The 27,711-nt window shown below is 44.8% G+C and overlaps 1 protein-coding gene across 3 annotated transcripts in view; it reads left to right on the top strand.

Moving 5' to 3' along the window:
• Nucleotides 1–27,711, top strand: part of LOC140077834 (Krueppel-like factor 5) — a 306,436-nt gene that overhangs the window by 6,889 nt on the left and 271,836 nt on the right. For 2 of the 3 annotated variants that reach the window (XM_072125368.1, XM_072125366.1), the window contains exon 1: nucleotides 9,183–9,418. The exons of the other annotated variant lie outside the window; for it this stretch is intronic. In XM_072125368.1, the coding sequence (XP_071981469.1) occupies nucleotides 9,269–9,418 (150 nt within the window). In that variant the 5' untranslated portion in view covers nucleotides 9,183–9,268. Of the gene's footprint in view, nucleotides 1–9,182; nucleotides 9,419–27,711 lie in introns of those variants that run through there. 3 annotated transcript variants of the gene reach the window in all.

Genomic DNA, 27,711 nt, shown 5'->3' with positions numbered 1-27,711 from the left:
AGAAGGCAAGCAATTAGCACTGGCAGAGCTGCACCATACATACACAGCATCATACATACACTGAATATACATGCAGCATCACACATAGCATATACACGCAGCATCACACACAGCATCATGCACAGCATCATGCACAGCAGGCAGCAGCATTCACACAGCATCATACACAGCATCACACACAGCATATACATGCAGCATACACACAGCATATACATGCAGCATACACACAGCGTATACATGCAGCATACACACAGCGTATACATGCAGCATACACACAGCGTATACATGCAACAAACACACAGCATATACATACAGCATACACACAGCAGGAAGCAGCATACATACACAGTATAAACACAAAACATACACAGCAGGCTGCAGCATACACACAGCATATACATGCAGCATACCTGTAGATTACCACAGAAACATGTGCAGCAGACAGCAGCATACACATAGCTGCTGATGATCTTCAGAAGCTCTGAGCTGGTGGGTGGAGCTTGCTTATCTGAGCTTCTGCAGCAGGAGCACACTCCAGCTGACTGCTGCTCCGCTGGTCAGTGAAGCCTCTGCACAGGCTTCCCATCTGACCCTTCAGCCAAAGAGGAACAGGCCACCGGGAGCCAGCCTTCCCCATACAAAACATCGCGAGTCTGACCCTCCCTCCTCCTGCCGTGCAGCGCTGCTCTATGGCTCTGGAGGACGCAGGCGGCGTCTGATGATGTCACACCGCCTGCATCCTCCTGAGCCATAGAGCAGCACTGTGTCAGCGGCAGGTCCGTAGTGCAAGTGGGTAATTCGGGCGAGTGCTGTTTTGCTGCCTACCTCAGGACTCTGTATGAGCCAAAGCTTAGGCCCCGGCGTCAGGCCAATGTAGTTTGTTAGTAGGAATTTATTTTGACCATGGTGTAGAGCAGTGATTTTCGGGAGGGAATCCTTTTCAGAGAAGTGTCGGGCTTAGCTGAGAGAGCAGGGACCACGTCATCAGCTTCAGATCAGCATCTGTCCATATATGGTCACTGCATCTCCTAGGGTTCCCCAGAGCAGACATCGGGCAGGGAATCCTTTTCAGAGAAGTGTCGGCTTAGCAGAGAGAGCAGGGACCACGTCATCAGCTTCAGATCAGCATCTGTCCATATATGGTCACTGCATCTCCTAGGGTTCCCCAGAGCAGACATCGGGCAGGGAATCCTTTCCAGAGAAGTGTCGGCTTAGCTGAGAGAGCAGGGACCACGTCATCAGCTTCAGATCAGCATCTGTCCATATATGGTCACTGCATCTCCTAGGGTTCCCCAGAGCAGACATCGGGCAGGGAATCCTTTTCAGAGAAGTGTCGGCTTAGCAGAGAGAGCAGGGACCACGTCATCAGGTCAGATCAGCATCTGTCCATATATGGTCTCCAGGGCTTCCCCAGACAAAAGCTCTTTATATAATTAAATTAAATAAAGTTTTGCCCAGGCTGAGGATCGAACCTGGGACCTTGTGCACCATAGAGAGAAGCTTAACTAACTGAGCAATAAGCCCAGTGATACAGAGCTGAGGATTTCTGGTAACTAAGAAGTCTTATCAGCCAGTGTTACATTGTGATACAGACTAATGCACTGATATATAGAGAGGGATCTTCTCAGAGGTTTTATTGTAATTATTGAGACTATTATTATTATTATTATTATTATTATTATTATAAATTTTATTATTTTTATTATTATGGAGATGATTATTAATAATGGTAAAAATAATAATAATCATCTCAATAATAATAATAATAATCTCCATAATAATAATAGTCTCAATAATTACAATAATCTGAGAAGATCCCTCCCTATATACCAAGGCAGTATATAGTCATAGTTCTTAGTTACCAAAATTTTCCCTCTTGTTAATCACTGAGATTATAGCTCAGTTGGTTGGGGCGCTGTGTTATTATTGTACATGGACACTGCAGGTTCTGGGTTCAAATCCCAATGAGGATAATTTTTTTTTTTTTTTTATTGAGATGATTTTTATTATTTTAATATGGCTAAAATTTGGGGCGTGGCCAGGGAGTGATTGGGGTTGTGGCTTAGGGGGATGTCCCTCTTTCATTTTCACAAATGTTGGGAGGTATGCTATTTTGGTTGGTGTTGTGCCCCAGGATTTTCTAAGTATAAAAAGTGTGCCGCGGCTCAAAAAAGGTTGAAAATCACTGGTGTAGAGTGTAGGTGATGGAGCATGTTGCTAAATGTAAACAGCAATGTATCTCTCAGCACTATCCTAATACTATTACTGTAACAGTAGAGTAGTAAATGTGCTGCCGGTGAATTACAGGTGCCTGTCTGTAATAATGTAGATCTACCAAAGGAGGAATTGAACCGAGCACCAATCTACACTCAAATGACGATATGGATATGTATAGTGTTAAACGTGTTTAATCATAAAACAGTATTTGGAAGTATAACATCACACAAAATAGTATTGTCATATGACATAAAAGGTAAAATATATAAAATGTATTTAGATCTCAGGCTGGGCTAAAAAAGGTTTAGAGAGGCACTGAAGGGCCCAAGTGCACACTCTACCCAAGAATAATTGTGAAAAATATATAAATTTTAAAATATTTGACAAATGGACGTATGTCTGTGGAGAATGCTAAAAGTCCTGGATAGACAGATGTGGGTGGTTGTTTGTGTGGTTGTTGGTATCCAAATAAATAAAGATGTCAATCATATCCGGACTGATGACAGTCTATATACACTCACCGGCCACTTTATTAGGTACACCTGTCCAACTGCTCGTTAACACTTAATTTCTAATCAGCCAATCACATGGCGGCAACTCAGTGCATTTAGGCATGTAGACATGGTCAAGACAATCTCCTGCAGTTCAAACCGAGCATCAGTATGGGGAAGAAAGGTGATTTGAGTGCCTTTGAACGTGGCATGGTTGTTGGTGCCAGAAGGGCTGGTCTGAGTATTTCAGAAACTGCTGATCTACTGGGATTTTCACACACAACCATCTTTAGGGTTTACAGAGAATGGTCCGAAAAAGAAAAAACATCCTTTGAGCGGCAGTTCTGTGGGCGAAAATGCCTTGTTGATGCCAGAGGTCAGAGGAGAATGGGCAGACTGGTTCGAGCTGATAGAAAGGCAACAGTGACTCAACTCGCCACCCGTTACAACCAAGGTAGGCAGAAGAGCATCTCTGAACGCACAGTACGTCGAACTTTGAGGCAGATGGGCTACAGCAGCAGAAGACCACACCGGGTGCCACTCCTTTCAGCTAAGAACAGGAAACTGAGGCTACAATTTGCACAAGCTCATCGAAATTGGACAGTAGAAGATTGGAAAAACGTTGCCTGGTCTGATGAGTCTCGATTTCTGCTGCGACATTCGGATGGTAGGGTCAGAATTTGGAGTCAACAACATGAAAGCATCCTGCCCTATATCAACGGTTCAGGCTGGTGGTGGTGTCATGGTGTGGGGAATATTTCCTTGGCACTCTTTGGGCCCCTTGGTACCAATTGAGCATCGTTGCAACGCCACAGCCTACCTGAGTATTGTTGCTGACCATGTCCATCCCATTATGACCACATTGTACCCAACATCTGATGGCTACTTTCAGCAGGATAATGCGCCATGTCATAAAGCTGGAATCATCTCAGACTGGTTTCTTGAACATGACAATGAGTTCACTGTACTCAAATGGCCTCCACAGTCACCAGATCTCAATCCAATAGAGCATCTTTGGGATGTGGTGGAACGGGAGATTCGCATCATGGATGTGCAGCCGACAAATCTGTGGCAACTGTGTGATGTCATCATGTCAATATGGACCAAAATCTCTGAGGAATGCTTCCAGCACCTTGTTGAATCTATGCCACGAAGAATTGAGGCAGTTCTGAATGCAAAAGGGGGTCCAACCCGTTTCTAGCATGGTGTACCTAATAAAGTGGCCGGTGAGTGTATAATCATTTGCTTGTATAGTGCTAGTCTCAGGCACCTGAACACTTGTGCAGACTTAGGTTATGATGTTAATAAAATATGATGGAATAGCACTTAAAGGGGTATTCCGAGAATATGAATGTCTGACACAAAAACTCATGATGATACAAATAAATGAACACAACATTACTCAATGTCATTAGTCACAAAACGGAGCTTAAATAATTTGATTTTATGATTTACAAAATGTATGGCCTCTCTAAAGAAGGTGGAGTTATCACTAAGATGGCCGCCACTGGAAACTACAAGTTCTATGATCCTTTAGTTCTCAGTTCTCTCCTCCTCTCTCTCCTTATGCTCTGCTCCCGGTGATGATATAACAGACTTTCTTGCTCTGTTACCACAGTAATGATGTGTAACTGCCATCCCTGCACATCACCCTGCCCTTTAACCAATCAACTACAGCCAAACATAGGGGTGATTGCATGACCTGCCCAGGCAGGTGCAGGCCATGTGATGTGGACATGTGACCAGCGGCTATCTTCTGTCCTGTGTATGCTCTGCAACGGACCGCGCGGAGGAAATTAACAGACTGATTAAAGGGGCAGTAGCATTTTAATTCTTCATTACAGTGTATGTCACCAGCATTTTCAGCTGAGGGGAGCAAAATTTTGAATAACAACTAAATACACATTAGCTTATATTTTGACTACCCATTTGTATATGAATTATGCTTTTTCCTGGAATACACCTTTAAGTTTTATGCAAGTTTGCGCCCTCTATCAATTTCTGGTAAAAATGAACAGCCAGTATTGCACTCACGGTTTTGCCACATTAGTTTTAAAAGGTTCCTGGAGACAGACGCCATGGGTGTTGGATATGGGAACGCTCGTCTTCACTCTGCGTTCTACGGGCCACTGTGCACATGCGCGAGGCCGCTGTACCTGGTAGGATCGTGCTTTTCGTATCCCAACCAATGTGACTCTTAGTGGACCAGACGGGCGGTAAGCGGAGATAATCCGATAGATATAAAAAGTATTGATGCTTATTAAAATCTCTAAGCATTTCAAATGACCAAATGTCTTTCCTCTATAGCGTTAACTCCCCGGTGTCCATCCAAAAAGGTTTTTAAAAAAGGATTGCTAGACGTATTTTCAAAGCCTCCTCTCGGCTCTTTCATCAGTAGCTAAAAGATAAAAGAGCCGAGACAATAAAATTGTCCTTCTCCACTGGGTACCATCCCGAGTTCAATGTACAGACTGAAAGGAAAAATCAACATGCTGAACAGTTCTTTCGTTGTTTTGTGTATGAAAATCAGAATGATTGGGCAGATTTCTTATCAAATATGATTCCTAAGTGGTAGGCTGCTCACTGTTCTTTTGTTGTAATGGTAAACACCCTGTTTTTGGACCCTTTTCTGTCTTTGATGCCAGGAGTTCTACTCTAATAAATTGGAGAATGCTTGTACCAGGGTAAGGAGAAACCTGGGGTCTGTTCATGGAAAACTAAAATGGTGGCTGACAGGAAAAGGAGAAAGATTGACCTTGTGATAGGTGACCGTGTGTTTGGTTCCTGACAAAAAATTTGAAGTTGAAGATTCCTCCTAAAAAGTTGGGTCCTTATTTTATGGGTCCTTTTTCAGTGACAGAACTTATTAATGATGTTTCAGTTAGATTGGACATTCTTTCCATGGAAAATACACTCAGTGTTTCATGTCTCAATTTTGAAAAAGGAATTCAGGATTCTAATGGAGAGTATTAACGGAGGGCTGGCGTTGAATGTGTTAATGTGGGAATCCACAGGTATACATCAACGTGGCCAATGGGAGGGGGAGACAAAATGCGCAGAGGATTCAAGTGTATTTCGCTTGGTAAAGTAGATGTATAGTAGAAAATCTCTCACCTGGTTTAGTGAAAAGTGGAGCGTTTCATAAAATAGATTGAGGCACTGCTGCCGACGGGACTCAGGTCCGGGCAACCAGTGTTGGTGGACTCGGCTGTGTAGCCGGCGCTGTCACACTCTGAGAATGGACCGGGATGGTATAGCCATAAAAGCAATTTTAATCAAAACTAAAGGGTAAAACACAGTGTTTTTAAGCCAGCTGCTCCCATCAACCCCTGCCAGATCTTTGAGCTCATATGCCTCAGAAAAAGCTCTCCCTGCGATCCTCATTGTGACCCCTGGCCTGACCTCGACCTAGCATCTCTGCCACCTCCCCTTACTATCTGCCTGTTCCTGACTCCAAGGCTGCCTGCTGAATTGGTACTTCGACCTTGGCTGCCACTGCGGACAAGTCACACCTGTGGAACGACCTGGTGGCACCATGCCGCAGCATCCTGCTTTGCAGTGGGCTCTGGTGAAGATCGGGTGCCATTTAGATTTTGGTCCCAGGTGTCGGCTTGTGTCATCGTCCGCGGTGGTCCAGGGGGTTCACTGACCCTGAGCCCTGACAAGTATGAGGTCTCCCGGATTGTAGATGATATTTGAAGGGGGTCATCAGTATTTGGTGCCCTGGAAGGGCTATGGCAAGGAGGATAACCCTTTAGTTTGGGTATCCTGATAGGGCTCCTCCTGAGAATCAGCCGAATTCCCGTTGAAGGGGGGCGGGGGGTACTGTCAGGATTTGAACCGGCATCCTGTTGCCTTTTTTAGTCAGTTCTCTACCACTGTGCTTTGTACCCTGATTGTTTTACCTGTCTTTTTGTTGCTGGTGTTTCTGCATTACTGGTGTTTTTAACCCCTTAACGACTTGGCCTTTTTTAGTTTTTTCACTTCCATTTTTCACTCCCCACCTTCAAAAATCTATAACTTTTTTATTTTTCCACATAAAGAGCTATGTTATGGCTTATTTTCTGCGTAACAAATTGCACTTCGTAGTGACGGTATTTAATATTCCATGGTGCGTACTGGGAAGCAGGAAAAAAATTCCAAATGCAGTGAAAATGGTGAAAAAACACATTTGCGACGTTTTCTTGTGGGCTTGGATTTTACAGCTTTCACTGTGTGCCCCAAATGACATGTCTACTTTATTCTTTGGGTTGCTACGATTATGTGAATACCAAATTTGTATAGGTTTTATAATGTTTTCATACATTTAAAAAAATTAAAACCTCCTGTACAAAATTTTTTTTTTTTATTTTGCCGTCTTTTGGCGGCAATAACTTTTTCGTACTTTGGTGTACGGAGCTGTGGGTAGTGTCATTTTTTGCGACTTTTGATGGCGTTTTCATTGCTATCATTTTTGGGACTGTGCGATCTTTTTTTCACTTTTTATTAATTTTTTTATATTTTCCAAAATGGCAAAAAAATTTCATTTTTGACTTTGGACGCTATTTTCCGTTACGGGGTTGAACGCAGCGAAAAACCGTTATTATATTTTGATAGATCGGACATTTTCGGACGCGGCGATACCTAATGTGTTTATGATTTTTACTGTTTATTAATATTAATATCAGTTCTAGGGAAAGGGGGTGATTTGAATTTTTAGGTTTTAACTTTTTTTTTACTTTTACTATTTTTCAGACTCCCTAGGGTACTTTAACCCTAGGTTGTCTGATCGATCCTACCATATACTGCCATACTGCAATATGGCAGTATATGGGGATTTTACTCCTCATTCATTACAATGTGCTGATAGCACCCGTGAGGCCCGAAGCTGTCATGGCAACGGATCACTGCTCCCCGTGACGTCAACGGGGAGCGATGATCCGCGGCAAGATGGCGGCGCCCATGCGGCGCCATCTGTCTGAAGCCTCCGGCAGCATTGCCGGCGGCGATTGTAGTGAAATATGTGCAATATGCAGCAAAGACTTACCGGCTATGGAGAGGGCTCGGCCCGCGAGCCCTCTCCATGCACCCGGACCCGGCGCGCGCCGTACTAGTATGGCGCGCGTCGGGAAGGGGTTAAGTCTCAGCTGTGTTCATTTCTATTATCAGGAGTAGTTGGGCTCTGTTTAATGTTGGTTTTGTCATTCAGTATTTGCTAGGTATTGTTGTTTCTGCAGCTTATTTCTGGCTCTGTTCTGAAGGCATATCTATACTTACTAAGTAGCTTGTTTTGTTGACTGTGGTGAGAGATTCTGTAAAATTTGTCTTTTCTCTTGTATTCACTCATCATTTTCCTGTCTATTCCGCTTTGTCTGTGTTTATTTTCTAGTGAGTATTTTTCAGACCTACTCTGGTTGTTACCCACTATTCCTTTGTTTGTTTGTTTTTGTGTATACTGGGATACACTGGTAGTTTGTCAAGTTTGTACTTGCAGCTATCATTTCGTTAGGGGAGCCAAATTTAGTGCACCAGACCCTAGTATCCTTTAGTCCTTTTCCCCACTATCTGGAAATGTCGTTGTGTACAGAGAGAGAGAAGTTGTCGGGTCTGGGGTTTCACCTGCAGGCAGGGACTAGCTTAACCTTAGAGTAAGGGACAGTTTTCTCTTCCCTGTTTCCCTAGTTCTTGTTGCTCTTTTTATATAGTTTCCTGCTACCATGAAAACTGTGACAAGGACAATTGAACATCTTTTACACATGCATACCCTGCAGGCAGTTAGACTTGGAAGCCGTGCTTCACAGACCAAAACCACCCTTGATACCGTATGCAGAGCAACAAATTGGTATATGATGCATATAATTCACTGTTATAATTACAGTGCTACATATTGGGGAAGCAGAACCTCAGTGCATCATATTTCAATATTTTATTCTGAATTCCTGACCCAGGCGTCAGTTGAAGGACTTGGTAAGTGTGGAGCCACCCTTAGACAACAGTATACAGTATATGGCTGTCATTGGATTTCTATGAGAATCTGCTAAAAGAAACAGTGGCATGATCCTTCACATTTACTTTTTTCAGAAAAAAAATTGCAATTTTGACACTAATTCCCATAATGCTCAGTTCTTTAAGCATTGTGTTTTTTTCATTATAATTTTCTCCATATATTTTAGTTTCTTCACATGATTAAATCCAAAAGAACATGAATTTAAGCTATGATCTTCAGAGTAATGTTTTACTTGAAGAGTAATGTGCAAAAGGTCAAGGCTTTTGTGTAGATTTCTCTGGTGTGCCTAACTTAAATCACTGCAGCCTCTGCACACAGACGGGAATACTTACCAGTATTATAAATACCTGAACTCTACTTCACGCTCATTGGCCATACTTAGCTGTATTCCCCACTCAATTGGCTAAAGCTACCTGTCACTAAATTATTCTCCAGCCACCTCATCAACTCCTCCTTCTCCAGGTAAAGAAAAAAATCCTACACAACAAGTTAATCCTTCAATTTCCTCCCAAGGATCTAACCAGGGGAAAATACACATTCCATTTTTTTATATCTCAACTTATAGGGTCCGAGTATGACCCTGCAAACTAGCTCCAGTGACAGTGCTGTCTATTCTCAGCTAAAACCAGTGAATATGTCTGGAGAAAGTGTGGAAGACAATGCTGTTTTCTTGGATATTAAACCTGCTATAAGGATGCTGGAAACACAACCTGAGCTCAGTGAGGTAAGAGTAACCTGAACACAGAACAGTGTTCGCAATACTTTGTTTTAGTTTCATTTTTTTTTTAATCATACATTTTTAACGTGTGATTGAATAAATAAGAAAAATCATTCATATACATTAATATGTATGGTACATATACATTTAAATGTATTTTTAATTAAAAACTTACAGTGATCATATAATAATGTGATTGTTATGTTTGTAAAACTATAAACCTCTTTCAATATACAGTATATTTCTTAAGGTTTTCATGTATAAGTTGACTCATTGGGGCACATTTACTTACCCGTCCCTTGCGCGATCGCCACTATTCGTTGTCCGACGATTGTGGACTCCAGCGCGATTCACTAAGATCGTGCGCCCGAGTTATTGCCTGTGTAGCTTCCCCGCTCAGGTCCGCTGGAGTTCACCATCTTCTTCCCGGTGCATGTAAGTGCATGGCTTGCGACACAAATTCAAATGTTAAATCCCCCGCTCAGTCTGAATCCGTTGGATTGTCCGGCGGGCCGCCCCCAGATTTGTTCCGCATGAAAGCCGCTGAGTTTGCGCCAAAATCCTATTGCGTGCGCCACAATCCCCTTTTAAATGCGGCGCAAAACTGTAATCGTCAGAAAATCAGATGTTTGTGTGGTCCGCGGACCCTTAGTAAATGAGCCCCATTGAGTACATGTTTTGCACAGCATATATGTATGAAGCACATTTTAAAACCTTTATTTTTTCAGCCAGCCAGTGATTTAAAGCAAATAGATAATTTGAGTAAAACATACGTATTGCTTTAATATGTTTTAATCTTTTGGTATACAAAGTTTGTGACCTTTATGGTGAATTTGGCATTATATACAGTGTAATATAGAAGCCAAACAAGTGATAAATCATCTTCACTGATGTAGCAGACACAGTGCCTACTTTATGTGCCTAGAGTAAGTACGATGTACAGATTCTTTAATAAATGCCTAAGGACATGCTAATTTTTAATTAGAGCAGACATAAGCAGCATCTGAACAAGATATCCTTACCTGTTCAACAAGAATCTTCATGTGCATAAAGCACTATATTACATTTTGAACAATATAGGGGTGTCATGATTTTACTATAACTTTGAGTTGAGTTGAAGTTGAAGTATTTGTTACACAAAAGCATTCAGAAGTTACCTTAGTCAGGACTCAAGTCCCCAAAAAGAATACATAGAGAGGGTTTAACAATACTGAGGAAGAAGAACATAAAGGTACACGTAGCACATTAGAATATCAAACAACATGAGACTGTTTAATATATATTGTGTCTTACACCATATGTAATATATGATCAACATAGTGGCTATTAATTAATGTACAATAACTACAGTGACACTCCTCAGACACTCCTGTCTTTTAGTCAGCCTGCAAACCCAGGTGTGCAAGAGGGCACGCACACAGGAGTGGCTGGTTAATTATTTACCCTCTTCCCATTGTAATATCACAATTTTACATCATTCCTCTTTAAAGATAAGAATTATTGCAGTTATGTGTCTGTGTAGAAAAATGAAAACACCATTTAAAATGTGTTTGAACATTAGAAAATGACTGTGCATATGAAATGGTTAAGCGAAGAAGCTGTAAAAGTTTCAAAAGCCCACATGTGATCCAATAATAGCCTGAAGGGGCATCTAAAAAAGAGATGTTTAAAGGGTTTGGTCACTTTACCTCAAGTTTTTGTAATGTGTGTGTAAATGTGGGTGGTGAATTATTTTACCAATATGAATCTATTAAAAGTTCTGCACCACTTTCTTGATATGGAAAGTGAAGCCTCCTGTCTTTTACCTCATTAGCCAGAGATTCCTGTCCATAAAATGGCTGCTGATGGAGAATCATGTGATCTCCATTTCTCCATGAACAATCACTTGGTAGGACATGAATCTGCCTCCATGAGTGATGAGTAGGCTTCTATATGCATATCAAAAAAGCGAGGGAGAATTTTTGTAATAATCTGTAGAAAATCTAATTCTTTAGGAAGTGGTTGGCTTGGAGTAAAATAAAAAATGCCTTATTATTGAAAACCTTTAAGCTCTTTACGCTCTGCAGTGGATAAATCTGTCACAGAGCTATGAAGGGTGTATGAAGAGGGCTCACGGACTGAGCCGTCTTCATACAGAGATGGGCTTTGCTTGCACCGATCGTGCCAACAGCACTTAAAACATAGCGCCGCCATGTTTCTTCCAATCGTCGCTCCCCCGAACGCCATCGGGGGGGGAGGGGGGCAAACGTTTGCCATGACAGCGTCGGACCTTCGTCAGACCCGAGGCTGCATGGTTTCTGCCACTGGCTCATTGTAATGAATCATATGCAAAAACACCATATACTGCAACACAGTAGCATCGCAGTATATGGTAGGAACGATCGGACCATCTAGGGTTATAGTACCCTACAGTGTCTAAGAAATAGTGAAAAGAAAAAGTTTAAAAAATGTAAAAAAATTATAAAATATTACAAATTCAAATCACCCCACTTTACCTAGAACTGATATAAAACAAAATAAACAGTAAAAATCACAAACACATTAGGTATCGCCGCGTCCCAAAATGCCGATCTATCAAAATATAAAAACGATTATTGACAGCGGTGACCTCCAAAACTGGAAATGGCCCCCAAATGTCCGAAACGCGACTTTTACACCTTTTTACATGATATAAAAAGTGTAATAAAAAGTGATCAAAATGTCGCACAGTCCTCAAAATGGCAGCAAAAAAAAATGCTGGCTCAGTTTGCAAAAAAATGACATATCACACAGCTCCGTACACCAAAGTATGAAAAGGTTAAAAGGCTAAATTTTTTTAAAATTCTTTGTACACATTAGTTTAATTTTTGAAGATTTATTAAAACCTAATAAAACCTATATAAATTTGGTATCACCGCGATTGCACCGAACCAAAGAATAAAGTAGAGGTATCATTTGGAGCGAAAGTTGTAAAGATTGAGCCCACAAGAACGTTACGCACGTGCATTTTTTTTCAATTTTTTAACATTTGGAATTTTTTTCCTGCTTCCCAGTACACGGCATGGAATAATAAAATAACACCACGGGAAAGTAAAATTTGTTACACACAAACTAAGCCCTCACACAGCTCTGTGCACGGAAAAATTAAAAAGTTATGGATTTTTGAAGGTGGAGAGCGAGAAATGAGCGAAAAAACCCTGCATCTTTAAGGGGTTAAAAATGCATCTGACAACCTGAACGTTTGAACGCACCCGCAGTAATACGCCAGGAAAGCTTGATGGAACACAGAGCTTGGTTAGTTCCAGGTGGATGGCATCAAACTTAGTGAGGGGGCTGTAAGATTCTGCCAAATAAATACAATACCTTTCTAAACAAGCCCTTGCAAATACCTTGATTCAAATAATAAATACCTTATATACTCGAGTATAAGCCTAGTTTTTCAGCACAAAATTTGTGCTCAAAACCCCTAACTCGGCTTATACTCGAGTCAACTAAAAATCATAAAGACAAAACTCACCTTTTTGACGTCACCCATAGGTCCTCTTCTGTCTGAGTCAATAGGTTTTCCCAGTTTTTTGTGTTGAAATTAGGGGTCTCGGCTTATACTCGGGTCGGCTTATACTCGAGTATATACGGTAGTAATTTGTGGTCTGGTTGTTTATTATGGCACTTTGTTTATTATGGCACTGAAAGAACACATTAAAAGAACAGTGCAGAAAAACACATTAAACATGTTTACAGATGTTTTCCTTGTAAGAACACATTGAAATAACACTATTCTTCACTTTGCAGGTGTTTGAGCGTGTCTTCCGATAAGTTCGAAGATGCGCGCGCACATCTGCAAAGTGAAGAATAGAATAAAAACAGTGAAAACGGTGAACACAGGACCATTTAAGTGCAGAACACATTGAAAGAACACTATTCTTCACATTTCAGATGTTCGTGCACATCTCCTAACTTAGCGGAAGACACGCGCAAACACCTGCAAAGTGAAGAATAGAGTTCTTTCAATGTGTTATTACAAGGAAAACATCTGTTAACATGTGTAATGTGTTATTCTTCACTGTAAACACTGTTCTTCACTGTCTTTTATTAATTTAATTCTCAATCTCGAGCCGGCGAGATACTCATCTGAGCTACGAGCCGGTCCGAGTATGCTAATACTCGACCGAGCAGTATAATTGGACTAGTATAGTCGCTCATCTCTAGTAATAAGCTACCCCTGTTTCATGTTTCTTACTGTCAGTTTTACGTGTTTTGTCAAGGTTTTCTTCTTTCTCTGTTCTAGACAGATACTGTCTGATCATGGACCTGTGTTCATTCAATCTAACTTTCATTCACCTAGATGTTTGACCTAAATATATTAGCCCATAAGGGCATTTAAGCATATATACCACATCTTGACTATCGCATGTAAAGAAACCTATCACTTTTATGGGATACCCTTTGCTTGGATGGTTTACTGAGCTACCTTTTATGATAGCAGAGCAATGCTGATATGAAAGACAAGGCAATGTTCCTTTTTTGTGTGTTGAAAGAAATAGTTGTTTAGTAGAGATGAGCGAGCACTAAAATGCTCGGGTACTCGTTATTCGAGACAAACTTTTCCCGATGCTCGAGTGCTCATCTCGAATAACGAGCCCCATTGAAGTCAATGGGAGACTCGAGCATTGACACTATAGGGGACAGCATGCAGAGGCAGCGGCAGCAGCGGCAGGCTAGAGAGTGTCATGGCGACATACCCTAAATGGACTCAGGCTTCAAACCAATGGGTGGCAGAGAGGAACCAAAGGAGGTGAGCAAGAAGCGCTGAAATGATTTCCTATGTGAACAAAAGGTTGACGGTATATTTAGTCGATAACACAGCATGGTGGCGACATAGTGACCAAGTTCCATAACGTATCTGGTGAAACACCCGAAAAATTAGCCTGACACAGCTCTTTTGATAAGGGGACGACATGTGGAGGCAGCCATGGAGACGACTTCCATGATTAAGAGCGACATTCATATTGCGCTGCTATGATTGCAACTTCAGGTCTCCAGCATGGCGGCGACAGATGGGCCGAGTTCCACTATGTATCTGGTGAAACACCTGAAAATTCTGCCTGACACAGCTCGTTTGATAAGGGGATGATGTGCTGCATATCCTCTCGTGCTCCAGCGTCTGGAGTATAGAGAGTTGAAAGTTGCGCATGGAGACATTGGTGGATGCTGTGGAGGATCGTGGAGGCAAAATGGACAGGAAACAGCAGGGGCCGCATGCATGGATGCCTCTGAGGCTGCCTAATCTTGGGATGGAGCGGGCGGTCCGCTGCCAGGCGAGCTTTCGCCTGTCCAAGCCCCTGTCTCTCGGCTCCTCCCCACCCAAAATGGGCCTGGGGGCCAGAAGCGTTTACTTTGAAAAAATTATAATTTTCAAAGCAAGCCGGGTCGTTTGAATATTTCACCTAGTAATAATGGAATAGCATAGTGGTTCTATTTTTAATTGTTTTTTCGGAAATGGTTCCATGATTAAGAGCGACAGTATGGGGCATCCATATTGCACTGCTATGACTGAAACTTCAGGTCTCCAGCATGGCGGCGACAGATGGGCCGAGTTCCACTATGTATCTGGTAAAACACCTGAAAATTCTGCCTGACACAACTCGTTTGATAAGGGGACGATGTATGGAGGCAGTGAACTAGTAGTAGATTAAAGGTGCTGCAGTTAAAACTATGTTAGTTGGATCTTAGGGTGGAGCTGGCGCTCTGCTGTCAGGCGAGCTTTCGCCTATCCAAGCCCCTGTCTCTCGGCTACTCCTTCTAAGAACCTTTTGTATAAGATCAAGTGTAGTAGTGTTCTTATAAGTTTGGGTTATGGCGGGTGAGGGGAATGTAAACAGATGCGCAAGAAGCGCTGAAATAATACCGGTAAATGATAAAAGTTTGCCAGTATATTTTGTGGATTACACAGCAGGGTGGTGACAAAGTTAACAAGTTTGATGTGGAAGCCATGAAAACAACCCAAAATTCTGCCTGACACAGCTCGTTTGATAAGGGGACCATGTATGGAGGCAGTGAACTAGTAGTAGATTAAAGGTGCTGCAGTTACAACTATGTTAGTGGGATCTTGGGATGGAGCTGGCGCTCCGCTGCCAGGCGAGCTTTCGCCTATCTCGGCTACTCCCCAAACAGCACTTCTAAGAACCTTTTGTATAAGCCATGAAAACAACCCAAAATTCTGCCTGACACAGTTCGTTTGATAAGGGGACCTGGAGGCAGCTATATGTATGGAGGCAGCTATATGGACGACGTGTGGAGGCTGCTATGGAGACAATTTAATTTGGATAGTGCCTGTATGTGGCAGTCCAAAAAAGTTTTCAAACCAGAGGAGCAGGTAGGTGGTCCTCCAGAAAAATTAAATAGATTGAGTGCCTGTATGTGGCACTCCCAAAAATTGTTTAAAACTGAGGACCAGGTAGGTGATGCCACCAGCTGCACTGAAAACCCGCTCGGACAACACGCTAGCGGCAGGGCAGGCAAGAACCTCCAAGGCGTACAGCGCCAGTTCGTGCCACATGTCCAGCTTTGAAACCCAGTAGTTGTAGGGAGCTGTGTGATCATTTAGGACGATGGTATGGTCAGCTACGTACTCCCTCACCATCTTTCTGTAAAGATCAGCCCTACTCTGCCGAGACTGGGGACAGGTGACAGTGTCTTGCTGGGGTGACATAAAACTGGCAAAAGCCTTGTAAAGCGTACCCTTGCCAGTGCTGGACAAGCTGCCTGCTCGCCTACTCTCCCTCACTACTTGTCCCGCAGAAGTACGCCCTCTGCCGCTAGCGCTGTCAGAAGGGAAATACTGTTTCAGCTTGTGCACCAGGGCCTGCTGGTATTCATGCATTCTCACAGTTCTCTCTCCAGGGATGAGAGTGGAAAGATTTTGCTTGTACCGTGGGTCCAGGAGAATGAATACCCAGAAATCAGTGCTGGAATAAATTCTTTGAACGCGAGGGTCACGTGATAGGCAGCCTAGCATGAAATCTGCCATATGCCCCAGAGTCCCAACGCGCAAGAATTCACTCCCCTCACTGGCCTGACTGTCCATTTCCTCCTCCTCCAACTCCTCCAACTCCTCTTCTTCTGCCCATACACGCTGAACAGTGAAGGACTGAACAATGGTCCCCTCTTCTGTCTCTCCAACATTTTCCTCCTCATCCTCCTCCACCTCCTCCGATATGCGCTGAGAAACAGACCTAAGGGTGCTTTGGCACCAACAAGGGAATCTTCTTCCCCCGTCTCTTGTGACGAGCGCAAAGTTTCCAACTTCATGCTGACCAGAGAGTTTTTCAACAGGCCAAGCAGCGGGATGGTGAGGCTGATGATGGCGGCATCGCCACTGACCATCTGTGTTGACTCCTCAAAGTTACTCAGCACCTGACAGATATCAGACATCCACGTCCACTCCTCATTGTAGACTTGAGGAAGCTGACTGACCTGACTACCAGTTCTGGTGGAAGTTGACATCTGGCAGTCTACAATCGCTCTGCGCTGCTGTTAAACTCTGGATAACATGGTTAATGTTGAATTCCACCTCGTGGGCACGTCGCCCAAAAGTCGGTGAGCGGGCAGTTGGAGGCGGCGCTGCGCTGCCCTGAGAGTGGCAGCATCTGTGCTGGACTTCCAGAAATGCGCACAGATGCGGCGGACCTTCGTGAGCAAAACAGACAGATTGGGGTATGTCTTGAGGAAACGCTGAACTATGAGATTTAACACATGGGCCAGGCATGGCACATGTGTCAGTCTGCCGAGTTGCAGAGCCGCTACCAGGTTACGGCCGTTGTCACACACAACCATGCCTGGCTTCAGGTTCAGTGGTGCCAGCCACAGAACAGTCTGCGCCGTGATGCCCTGTAATAGCTCTTGGGCGGTGTGCTTTTTATCGCCTAGGCTGCTGTCGCTTAGCGATGGCACTGCTGCTGTGCCTAGAGCTACCGACTGATGGCGCCATGCCCACGGATGGTAATTCAGAGGAGCAGGTGGAGGAGGGGTGGGAGGAGGAGGAGGCATAGTAGGCCTTTGAGACCTGGACCGAGGTAGGCCCCGCAATCTTCGGCAGTATATGACCAGCCCCAGGGTCAGACTCGGTCCCAGCCTCCACCAAGTTAACCCAATGTGCCGTCAGCGATATATAGTGGCCCTGCCCGGCAGCACTCGTCCACGTGTCCGTGGTCAGGTGCACCTTGTCAGGAACGGCGTTAGTCAGGGCACGGATGATGTTCTCTGACACGTGCTTGTGCAGGGCTGGGACGGCACATCGGGAAAAGTAGTGGCGGCTGGGGACCGAATACCGAGGGGCGGCCGCTGCCATGAGGTTTCGTAAGGCCTCGGTCTCTACCAGCCTATGGGGCAACATCTCCAGGCTAAGCAGTTTGGAGATGTGGACGTTGAGGGCTTGGGTGTGTGGGTGGGTTGCACTATACTTCCTTTTGCGCTCCAGCGTCTGGGGTATGGAGAGCTGAACGCTGGTGGATGCTGTGGAGGATCGTGGAGAAGAAGATGGGGTTTTCGCACGGCAGGTGTTTGGGCCGGGGTCCTGGGCAGGGGGCTGACTAGTAGATGACACAGGGGAAGGAGCAGTGGTGTGCCCGGCCGGAGGTGAACGGGCTTTGTGCCATTGAGTGGGGTGTTTAGCATTCATATGTACACTGCTGACCTCAAGAACTATATAAACGATGTTCTTTGGTTCCTAATGACTCATAACTTTTTTCTTTACAACGGAACATTTTACCTCCAGACCAAAGGAGTTTCTATGGGGGCTAAATTCTCACCCTCCATAGCCAATCTCACCATGGCATGGTGGGAGGAGTGTTATCTTTATGGCGATGTCAACCCTTTTGCGGATGCTATCTTCTGGTACGGCAGATACATCGACGACCTGCTATTCATTTGGCGCGCCGATGTGTCTGCCGTGCCAGAATTTCTTGAGTTTCTGAATAATAATGAATGTAACCTCACCTTTACGTGTACAAGTAACAAGGACCATATGGTGTTTTTGGACCTTAATCTCCATACAAATGAGGGTCATATCAATACAAATACCTTTAGAAAGAAAGTGGCCGGAAACACCATCCTGCATGCACGTAGTTTACACCCCAAACACACCATCCGGTCAATACCTGTAGGTGAACTTACACGTGCCAAAAGGAATTGTAACTCAGAGCAAGATTATCTTGCTGAGTCTAGAAATATTAAAGGGAGGTTATCTAAAAGGGGCTATACGGATCGCATGCTAAATCGGGCAAGCAGTATAGTCAGCTATAAACAAAGAGAAGATTTGTTGATAGAAAAAACAAAACAAGACAAACAATACAATGATAACCCTTTTCTGGTTCTACAATTCAGTAATCAATTTGAGGACATTAAAAATATAATTTTGCGACACTTACCCATTCTCTATCAAGATGAGAAATTAGCACAGATACTTCAAGGGGGTTGCAATGTCGTATCAAAAAAAGCACTAACCATAGGTAACATGATTTCACCCAGTTACAAACACAATACCAAATCGAACTCTACCTGGCTCGCACACACAGGTTTCTACCATTGTGGAGCTAGAATTTGTAAAACCTGTAAAGTGGTCAAGTCTCAAAAACAATTTTCAAATTCAGATAACTCAGAGAAGTTTGACATTAAGACGTACATCAACTGTAATAGCAACTACGTTATCTATATCATAGAGTGCACAACATGCAATGTCAAATACGTAGGGGCCACTACTCGTAAATTAAAATGTCGCATCCTTGAACATCTAGGGGACATAGGCAAGTCTGGAGCTAACAATCCCACCCGTAATAAAACTATATCGGGAGCTTCCAAACATTTTATAGAACAACATGGGGGTAATACTTCGAGCTTCCAAGCATATGGTATAGAAAAAACCCGCCAAAATATAAGAGGGGGAGATCGTAGCAAAAGTCTCTTTGATAGGGAAGCATTTTGGATATTGCATCTCGACACTAGATTCCCCAAGGGGATGAATTATAAACATGAATTAATGTTTCACTATTAGCCCACACTCTAGACTCCTAGACCATGCTTATACTTCGGCTCATTTTTAGGTCCTTACACACCTTTAGGTCTGAACACACCGTTATGCACAGAACAAACTGTGTTTATCTCCAGGTTGGAACACAAGACAAGCTGTGTATCAACTCCTCCCATTGTGCCCATCAAAATAATTACAAACAATTTTTCCCCCCCATTATGGGTTTACATATCCACTAGGGGCTTACACCTCCATTAGGTTTCACCCCTTGTCTACCTGGGTCGCTATTATGATTGTTCCATGCCTGTTAACAAAAAGTTAACTATTTGCTTTACCATTATACATAAATGTTATTTCTACATGCCGCTTTTCTCTATATTCCTATGCTACAACTTTGCATTTTAATGTTGTTATTGCTCACAAAGGCGTTTATTTTAAGAATGTACTAATAAACATGTTTTTAGAGCATTAAGATGTTAACACACCTGTGCGGCAGACTTGCACGGCTAACATTCAATACGTCACGGTGAGAGGTGTGACTCCGTCCCCTCCCCCCGTGACGTCTTTTCCGTGCATACTATTTCAGTCTCCCGCACCTAGATGTGCATTAGCCATGAGTAAGAGCGTGTGAAACGCTCGAAACGCGTAGGCCGTTACCTGTAGCACACTCCTGGACGCAGTGCTGTAGTGCGTTTTATCCACATTGCTGTAATTGGAATCTGCCAATAAAACCTGAAGCATCCTTTTATCACACGCGCTGGATCACTCCTTCTTTCCGTTGGGAATTGTTTCTGTTGTTTAGCATTCATATGCCTGCTCATACTGGTGGTAGTTAAGCTAGTAGTGGTGGAACCCCTGCTGATCCTGGTTTGGCACAGGTTGCACACCACAGTTCGTCGGTCATCCGGTGTTTCTTTAAAGAACCTCCAGACTTCCGAAAATCTAGCCCTCGCCACGGGAGCTTGACTACGGGAAACATTTGGCGCTGATGCACCAGCTCTGGCCCTTCCTCTCCGTCTGGCCCCACCACTGCCTCTTCCAACCTGTTCTGCTATAGGACTCGCCTCCGTCTCAGAAGCACTGTGTTCACCCGGCCTATCAACCCAGCTTGGGTCTGTCACCTCATCATCCTCCGATCCCTCAGTCTGCTCCCCCCTCGGACTTCCTGCCCTGACAACAACTTCACCACTGTCTGACAACCGTGTCTCCTCATCGTCTGACACCTCTTTACACACTTCTTCCACTACGTCAATAATGTCATCATCACCCACAGACTGCGACCGGTGGAAAACCTGGGCATCCCAAAATAGCTCAGCAGCAACCGGACAAGTGTTTGTGACTGTGGGAAGGGTCCAGAAAACAGTTCCTCAGAGTATGCCGGTTCAAATGCCAAGTTTTGCTTGGAGGGGGCAGACTGGGGGGAAGGAGGCTGATGTGGAGGAGCTGGAGGAGTGCTGATTTTGGTGACATGGGTGGACTGCGTGGTGGACAAATGGCTAGAAGCATTGTCCGCAATCCACGACATCACCTCTTTGCACTGTTCTGGCCTCAACAGTGCTCTGCCACGAGTCCCAGTAACTTGAGACATGATGAACCTAGGGAGTGTAGCTCTGCGGCGTTCCCCTGCTCCCTCATCAGCAGGTGGTGTCTCACCCCGCCCAGGACCACGGCCTCTGACCCCTGCAGTAGTTGGACGCCCACGTCCACGCCCTAGTCCTCTACCCCTAGCCCTCGGGTTAAACATTTTCCAAATTAAAGTGTAAACTTAAAATTTTTTTTTTTAAAGAAAACGATGCTATCCTATTGCTAAGGCTAGTTTCTAACCTACACTGACAGCACACAACTGGATTTTGTGCTGTGCCTTGATGACTTTGAGTTATAAAAAGAAATAAACGTAAAAAAAAATAAATCAGCAGACTCTGCCTAATTCAAATCAAACCCCTAATAAATTGTCCCACTTTGGTGTTTGAGGTGGATATGTGTGTCACTAAGAGCTAAACACAACGGTCGCAAGTCTCCCTGCAAATTACTCACAATATAGTACTAGCTGCACTACTAATTGCAGCAAGCCCAGCCACAAGCAAACCAAAAAAAGGAAAATATAACGCTATTGTAGGCCTAAATAAGCCGTTGGGGTTCTTCTATGGTTAATTTCTAGCCTACACTGAAAGCACACTGCTTTGCCAGATGAGCTTGAGTTATAAAAAGAAATAAACGTTATAAAAAATAAATCAGCAGACTCTGCCTAATTCAAATCAAACCCCTAATAAATTGTCCCACTTCGGTGTTTGAGGTGGATATGTGTGTCACTAAGAGCTAAACACAACGATCGCAAGTAGAGATGAGCGAACATACTCGTCCGAGCTTGATGCTCGTTCGAGCATTAGCGTACTCGAAACTGCTCGTTGCTCGGACTAATACTTCGCCCGCTCGAGAAAATGGCATCTCCCGCCGTTGTGATTTTTGGCGGCCAGAAACAAAGTCAATCACAAGCCAGGAGACTCTGCACTCCACCCATGACGTGGTACCCTTACACGTCGATAGCAGTGGTTGGCTGGCCAGATCAGGTGACCCTGGAATAGACTAGCCCCTAGCTGCTGCTGGTCAGGGAAAGCGTTAGGGTGTTCTATTAGAATAGTTTTAGGCAGGAGGGATTCTACAAGAACCCAACAGCCCTTCTTAGGGCTACAATACGTTTTATTTTACTGTTTTTTGGTTTGCCTGTGGCTGGGCTTGCTGCCATTAGTAGTGCAGCTAGTACCATATTGTGATTAATTTGCAGGGAGACTTGCTACCGTTGTGTTTAGCTCTTAGTGACACACATATCCACCTTAAACACCGAAGTGGGACAATTTATTAGGGGTTTGATTTGAATTAGGCACAGTCTTCTGATTTATTTTTTTTTACGTTTATTTTTTTTTATAACTCAAAGTAATCTGGCAAAGCAGTGTGCTTTGAGTGTAGGCTAGAAAATAGCCATAGGAGAACCCCAACGGCTTACTTAGGCCTACAATAGCGTTATATTTAACTTTTTTTTTGTTTGCTTGTGGCTGGGCTTGCTGCCACTAGTAGTGCAGCTAGTACCATATTGTGAGGAATTTGCTGGGAAACTTGCGACCGTTGTGTTTAGCTCTTAGTGACACACATATCCACCTCAAACACCGAAGTGGGACAATTTATTAGGGGTTTGATTTGAATTCGGCAGAGTCTGCTGATTTATTTTTTTTTACGTTTATTTCTTTTTATAACTCAAAGTAATCTGGCAAAGCAGTGTGCTATCAGTGTAGGCTAGAAAATAGCCATAGGAGAAGCCCAACGGCTTACTTAGGCCTACAATAGCGTTATATTTTCCTTTTTTTTGGTTTGCCTGTGGCTGGGCTTGCTGCCACTAGTAGTGCAGCTAGTACAATATTGTGAGGAATTTGTTGGGAGACTTGCGACCGTTGTGTTTAGCTCTTAGTGACACACATATCCACCTCAAACACCGAAGTGGGACAATTTATTAGGGGTTTGATTTGAATTAGGCAGAGTCTGCTGATTTATTTTTTTTTACGTTTATTTCTTATTATAACTCAAAGTAATCTGGCAAAGCAGTGTGCTTTGAGTGTAGGCTAGAAAATAGCCATAGGAGAACCCCAACGGCTTACTTAGGCCTACAATAGCGTTATATTTTACTTTTTTTTTGTTTGCTTGTGGCTGGGCTTGCTGCCACTAGTAGTGCAGCTAGTACCATATTGTGAGGAATTTGCTGGGAGACTTGCGACCGTTGTGTTTAGCTCTTAGTGACACACATATCCACCTCAAACACCGAAGTGGGACAATTTATTAGGGGTTTGATTTGAATTAGGCAGAGTCTGCTGATTTATTTTATTTTGCGTTTATTTCTTTTTATAACTCAAAGTCATCAGGCACAGCACAAAATCCAGTTGTGTGCTGTCAGTGTAGGTTAGAAACTAGCCATAGCAATTGGATAGCATCGATTTGTTTAAAAAAAATAAATAAATAAAAAAATAAACACACAAAAAAAAAAATTTAAAGTTTACACTTTAATTTGGAAAATGTTTAACCCGAGGGCTAGGGATAGAGGACGAGGACTTGGACGTGGGCGTCCAACTACTGCAGGGGTCAGAGGCCGTGGACCTGGGCGGGGTGAAACACCACATGCTGATGAGGGAGCAGGGGAACGTAGAGCACTGTTGAGGCCAGAACAGTGCGAACAGGTGATGTCGTGGATTGCGGACAATGCTTCTAGCCATTTGTCCACCAGTCAGTCTTCCATGCAGTCCACCCATGTCACCGAAATCAGCACTCCTCCAGCTCCTCCTCCTCAGCCTCCTTCCCCCCAGTCTGCCCCCTCCCAGCAAAACTTGGCATTTGAACCGGCATACTCTGAGGAACTGTTTTCTGGACCCTTCCTACAGTCACAAACCACTTGTCCAGTTGCTGCTGAGCTATTTTCCGATGCCCAGGTTTTCCACCGGTCGCAGTCTGTGGGTGATGATGACATTATTGACGTAGTGGAAGAAGTGTGTAAAGAGGTGTCGGACGATGAGGAGACACGGTTGTCAGACAGTGGTGAAGTTGTTGTCAGGGCAGGAAGTCCGAGGGGGGAGCAGACTGAGGGATCGGAGGATGATGAGGTGACAGACCCAAGCTGGGTTGAACACAGTGCTTCTGAGACGGAGGCGAGTCCTATAGCAGAACAAGTTGGAAGAGGAAGTGGTGGCGCCAGACGGAGAGGCAGGGCCAGAGCTGGTGCAGCAGCGCCAAATGTTTCCCGTAGTCAAGCTCCCGTGGCGAGGGCCAGATTTTCAGAAGTCTGGAGGTTCTTTAAAGAAACACCAGATGACCGACGGGCTGTGGTGTGCAACCTGTGCCAAACCAGGATCAGCAGGGGTTCCACAACTACTAGCTTAACTACCACCAGTATGCGCAGGCATATGAATGCTAAACACCCCACTCAATGGCACCAAGCCCGTTCTCCTCCAGCCGGGTACACCACTGCTCCTTCCCCTGTGTCATCTGCTAGTCAGCCCCCTGCCCAGGACCCCGGCCCAAACACCTCCCGTGCGAAAACCCCATCTTCGCCTCCACGATCCTCCACAGCATCCACCAGCGTTCAGCTCTCCATACCCCAGACGCTGGAGCGCAAAAGGAAGTATAGTGCAACCCACACGCCCAAGCCCTCAACGTCCACATCTCCAAACTGCTTAGCCTGGAGATGCTGCCCTATAGGCTGGTGGAGACCGAGGCCTTTCGAAACCTCATGGCAGCAGCCGCCCCTCGGTATTCGGTCCCCAGCCGCCACTACTTATCCCGATGTGCCGTCCCAGTCCTGCACAAGCACGTGTCAGAGAACATCATCCGTGCCTGACCAACGCCGTTTCTGACAAGGTCCACCTGACCACGGACACGTGCACGAGTGCTGCCGGGCAGGGCCACTATATATCGCTGACGGCACATTGGGTTAACTTGGTGGAGGCTGGGACCGAGTCTGACCCTGGGGCTGGTCATATACTGCCGACGCCGAGTATTGCATGGCCTACCTCGGTCCAGGTCTCAAAGGCCTACTATGCCACCTCCTCCCACCCCTCCTCCACCTCCTCCTCCGAATTACCATCCGTGGGCATGGCGCCATCAGTCGGTAGCTCTAGGCACAGCAGCAGTGCCATCGCTAAGCGACAGCAGGCGGTGCTCAAACTGCTGAGCCTAGGCGATAAAAGGCACACCGCCCAAGAGCTATTAAAGGGCATCACGGCACAGACTGATCTGTGGCTGGCACCGCTGAACCTGAAGCCAGGCATGGTTGTGTGTGACAACGGCCGTAACCTGTGGCAGCTCTGCAACTCGGCAGACTGACACATGTGCCATGCCTGGCCCATGTGTTAAATCTCATAGTTCAGCGTTTCCTCAAGACATACCCCAATCTGTCTGATTTGCTAACGAAGGTCCGCCGCATCTGTGCGCATTTCAGGAAGTCCAGCACAGATGCTGCCAATCTCAGGGCAGCGCAGCGCCGCCTCCAACTGCCCGCTCACCGACTGTTGTGCGACGTGCCCACGAGGTGGAATTCAACATTAACCATGTTATCCAGAGTTTACCAGCAGCGCAGAGCGATTGTAGACTGCCAGATGTCAACTTCCACCAGAACCGGTAGTCAGGTCAGTCAGCTTCCTCAAGTCCACAATGAGGAGTGGACGTGGATGTCTGATATCTGTCAGGTGCTGAGTAACTTTGAGGAGTCAACATAGATGGTCAGTGGCGATGCCAACATCATCAGCCTCACCATCCCGCTGCTTGGCCTGTTGAAAAACTCTCTGGTCAGCATGAAGTCAGAAGCTTTGCGCTCGTCACAAGAGACGGGGGAAAAAGATTCCCTTGTTGATAGCCAAAGCACCCTTAGGTCTGTTTCTCAGCGCATATCGGAGGAGGTGGAGGAGGAAGAGGAGGAGAATGTTGGAGAGACAGAAGAGGGGACCATTGTTCAGTCCTTCACTGTTCAGCGTGTATGGGCAGAAAAAGAGGAGTTGGAGGAGGAGGAAATGGAGAGTCAGGCCAGTGAGGGGAGTGAATTCTTGAGCGCTGGGACTCTGGCGCATATGGCAGATTTCATGTTAGGCTGCCTATCCCGTGACCCTCGCATTCAAAGAATTTATTCCAGTACCGATTACTGGGTATTCACTCTCCTGGACCCACGGTACAAGCAAAATCTTTCCACTCTCAACCCTGGAGAGAGAACTGTGAGAATGCATGAATACCAGCAGGCCCTGGTGCACAAGCTGAAACAGTATTTCCCTTCTGACAGCGCTAGCGGCAGAGGCCGTACTTCTGCGGGACAAGTAGCGAGGGAGAGTAGGCGAGCAGGCAGCTGGTCCAGCACTGGCAGGGGTACGCTTTACAAGGCCTTTGCCAGTTTTATGTCACCCCAGCAAGACACTGTCACCTGTCCCCAGTCTCGGCAGAGTAGGGCTGATCTTTACAGAAAGATGGTGAGGGAGTACGTAGCTGACCATACCATCGTCCTAAACGATCACACAGCTCCCTACAACTTCTGGGTTTCAAAGCTGGACATGTGGCACGAACTGGCGCTGTACGCCTTGGAGGTTCTTGCCTGCCCTGCCGCTAGCGTGTTGTCCGAGCGGGTTTTCAATGCAGCTGGTGGCATCATCACCGATAAGCGTAGACGCCTGTCGACTGACAGCGCTGACAGGCTGACGCTTATCAAGATGAATAAAGCCTGGATTTCTCCGGATTTTCATTCTCCACCAGGTGAAAGAAGCTCAACCTGAATAATGTATGCACTCCTCCTCCTCATTGTCCTCCTTCTCCTCCTCTTTGTACACTAAAGCAGAGGAAACAGGCTATTTTTTTGCCAGGGCCAACTGGCTCTAGCTATAGTACTCTATGTATTTAATTTTTCTGGAGGGCCACCTACCCAGTCCTCTGTTTTAAACAATTTTTGGGAGTGCCACATACAGGCACTCAATCTATTTAATTTTTCTGGAGGACCACCTACCTGCTCCTCTGGTTTGAAAACTTTTTTGGACTGCCACATACAGGCACTATCCAAATTAAATTGTCTCCATAGCAGCCTCCACATGTCGTCTCCATTGCTACCTCCACACGTCATCGCCATAGCTGCCTCCAAAAGTGGTCCATATAGCTGCCTCCATACATGGTCTCCTTATCAAACGAACTGTGTCAGGCAGAATTTTGGGTTGTTTTCATGGCTTCCACATCAAACTTATTAACTTTGTCGCCACCCTGCTGTGTAATCCACAAAATATACTGGCAAACTTTTATCATTTACCGATATTATTTCAGCACTTCTTGCGCATCTGTTTACATTCCCCTCACCCGCCATAACCCAAACTTATAAGAACGCTACTACACTTGATCTTATACAAAAGGTTCTTAGAAGTGCTGTTTGGGGAGTAGCTTAGAGACAGGGGCTTGGATTGGCGAAAGCTCGCCTGGCAGCGGAGCGCCAGCTCCATCCCAAGATCCAACTAACATAGTTTTAACTGCAGCACCTTTAATCTACTACTAGTTCACTGCCTCCATACATGGTCCCCTTATCAAACGAGCTGTGTCAGGCAGAATTTTGGGTTTTTTTCATGGCTTCCACATCAAACTTGTTAACTTTGTCGCCACCCTGCTGTGTAATCCACAAAATATACTGGCAAACTTTTATCATTTACCGATATTATTTCAGCGCTTCTTGCGCATCTGTTTAAATTCCCCTCACCCGCCATATCCCAAACTTATAAGAACGCTACTACACTTGATCTTA

The sequence above is a fragment of the Engystomops pustulosus genome, chromosome 9 (genome assembly GCF_040894005.1).
Source record: "Engystomops pustulosus chromosome 9, aEngPut4.maternal, whole genome shotgun sequence".
NCBI lineage: Eukaryota > Metazoa > Chordata > Amphibia > Anura > Leptodactylidae > Engystomops > Engystomops pustulosus.
Note: the sequence above shows the minus strand (reverse complement) of the source record. Positions and strands in the feature narration are given on the sequence as shown.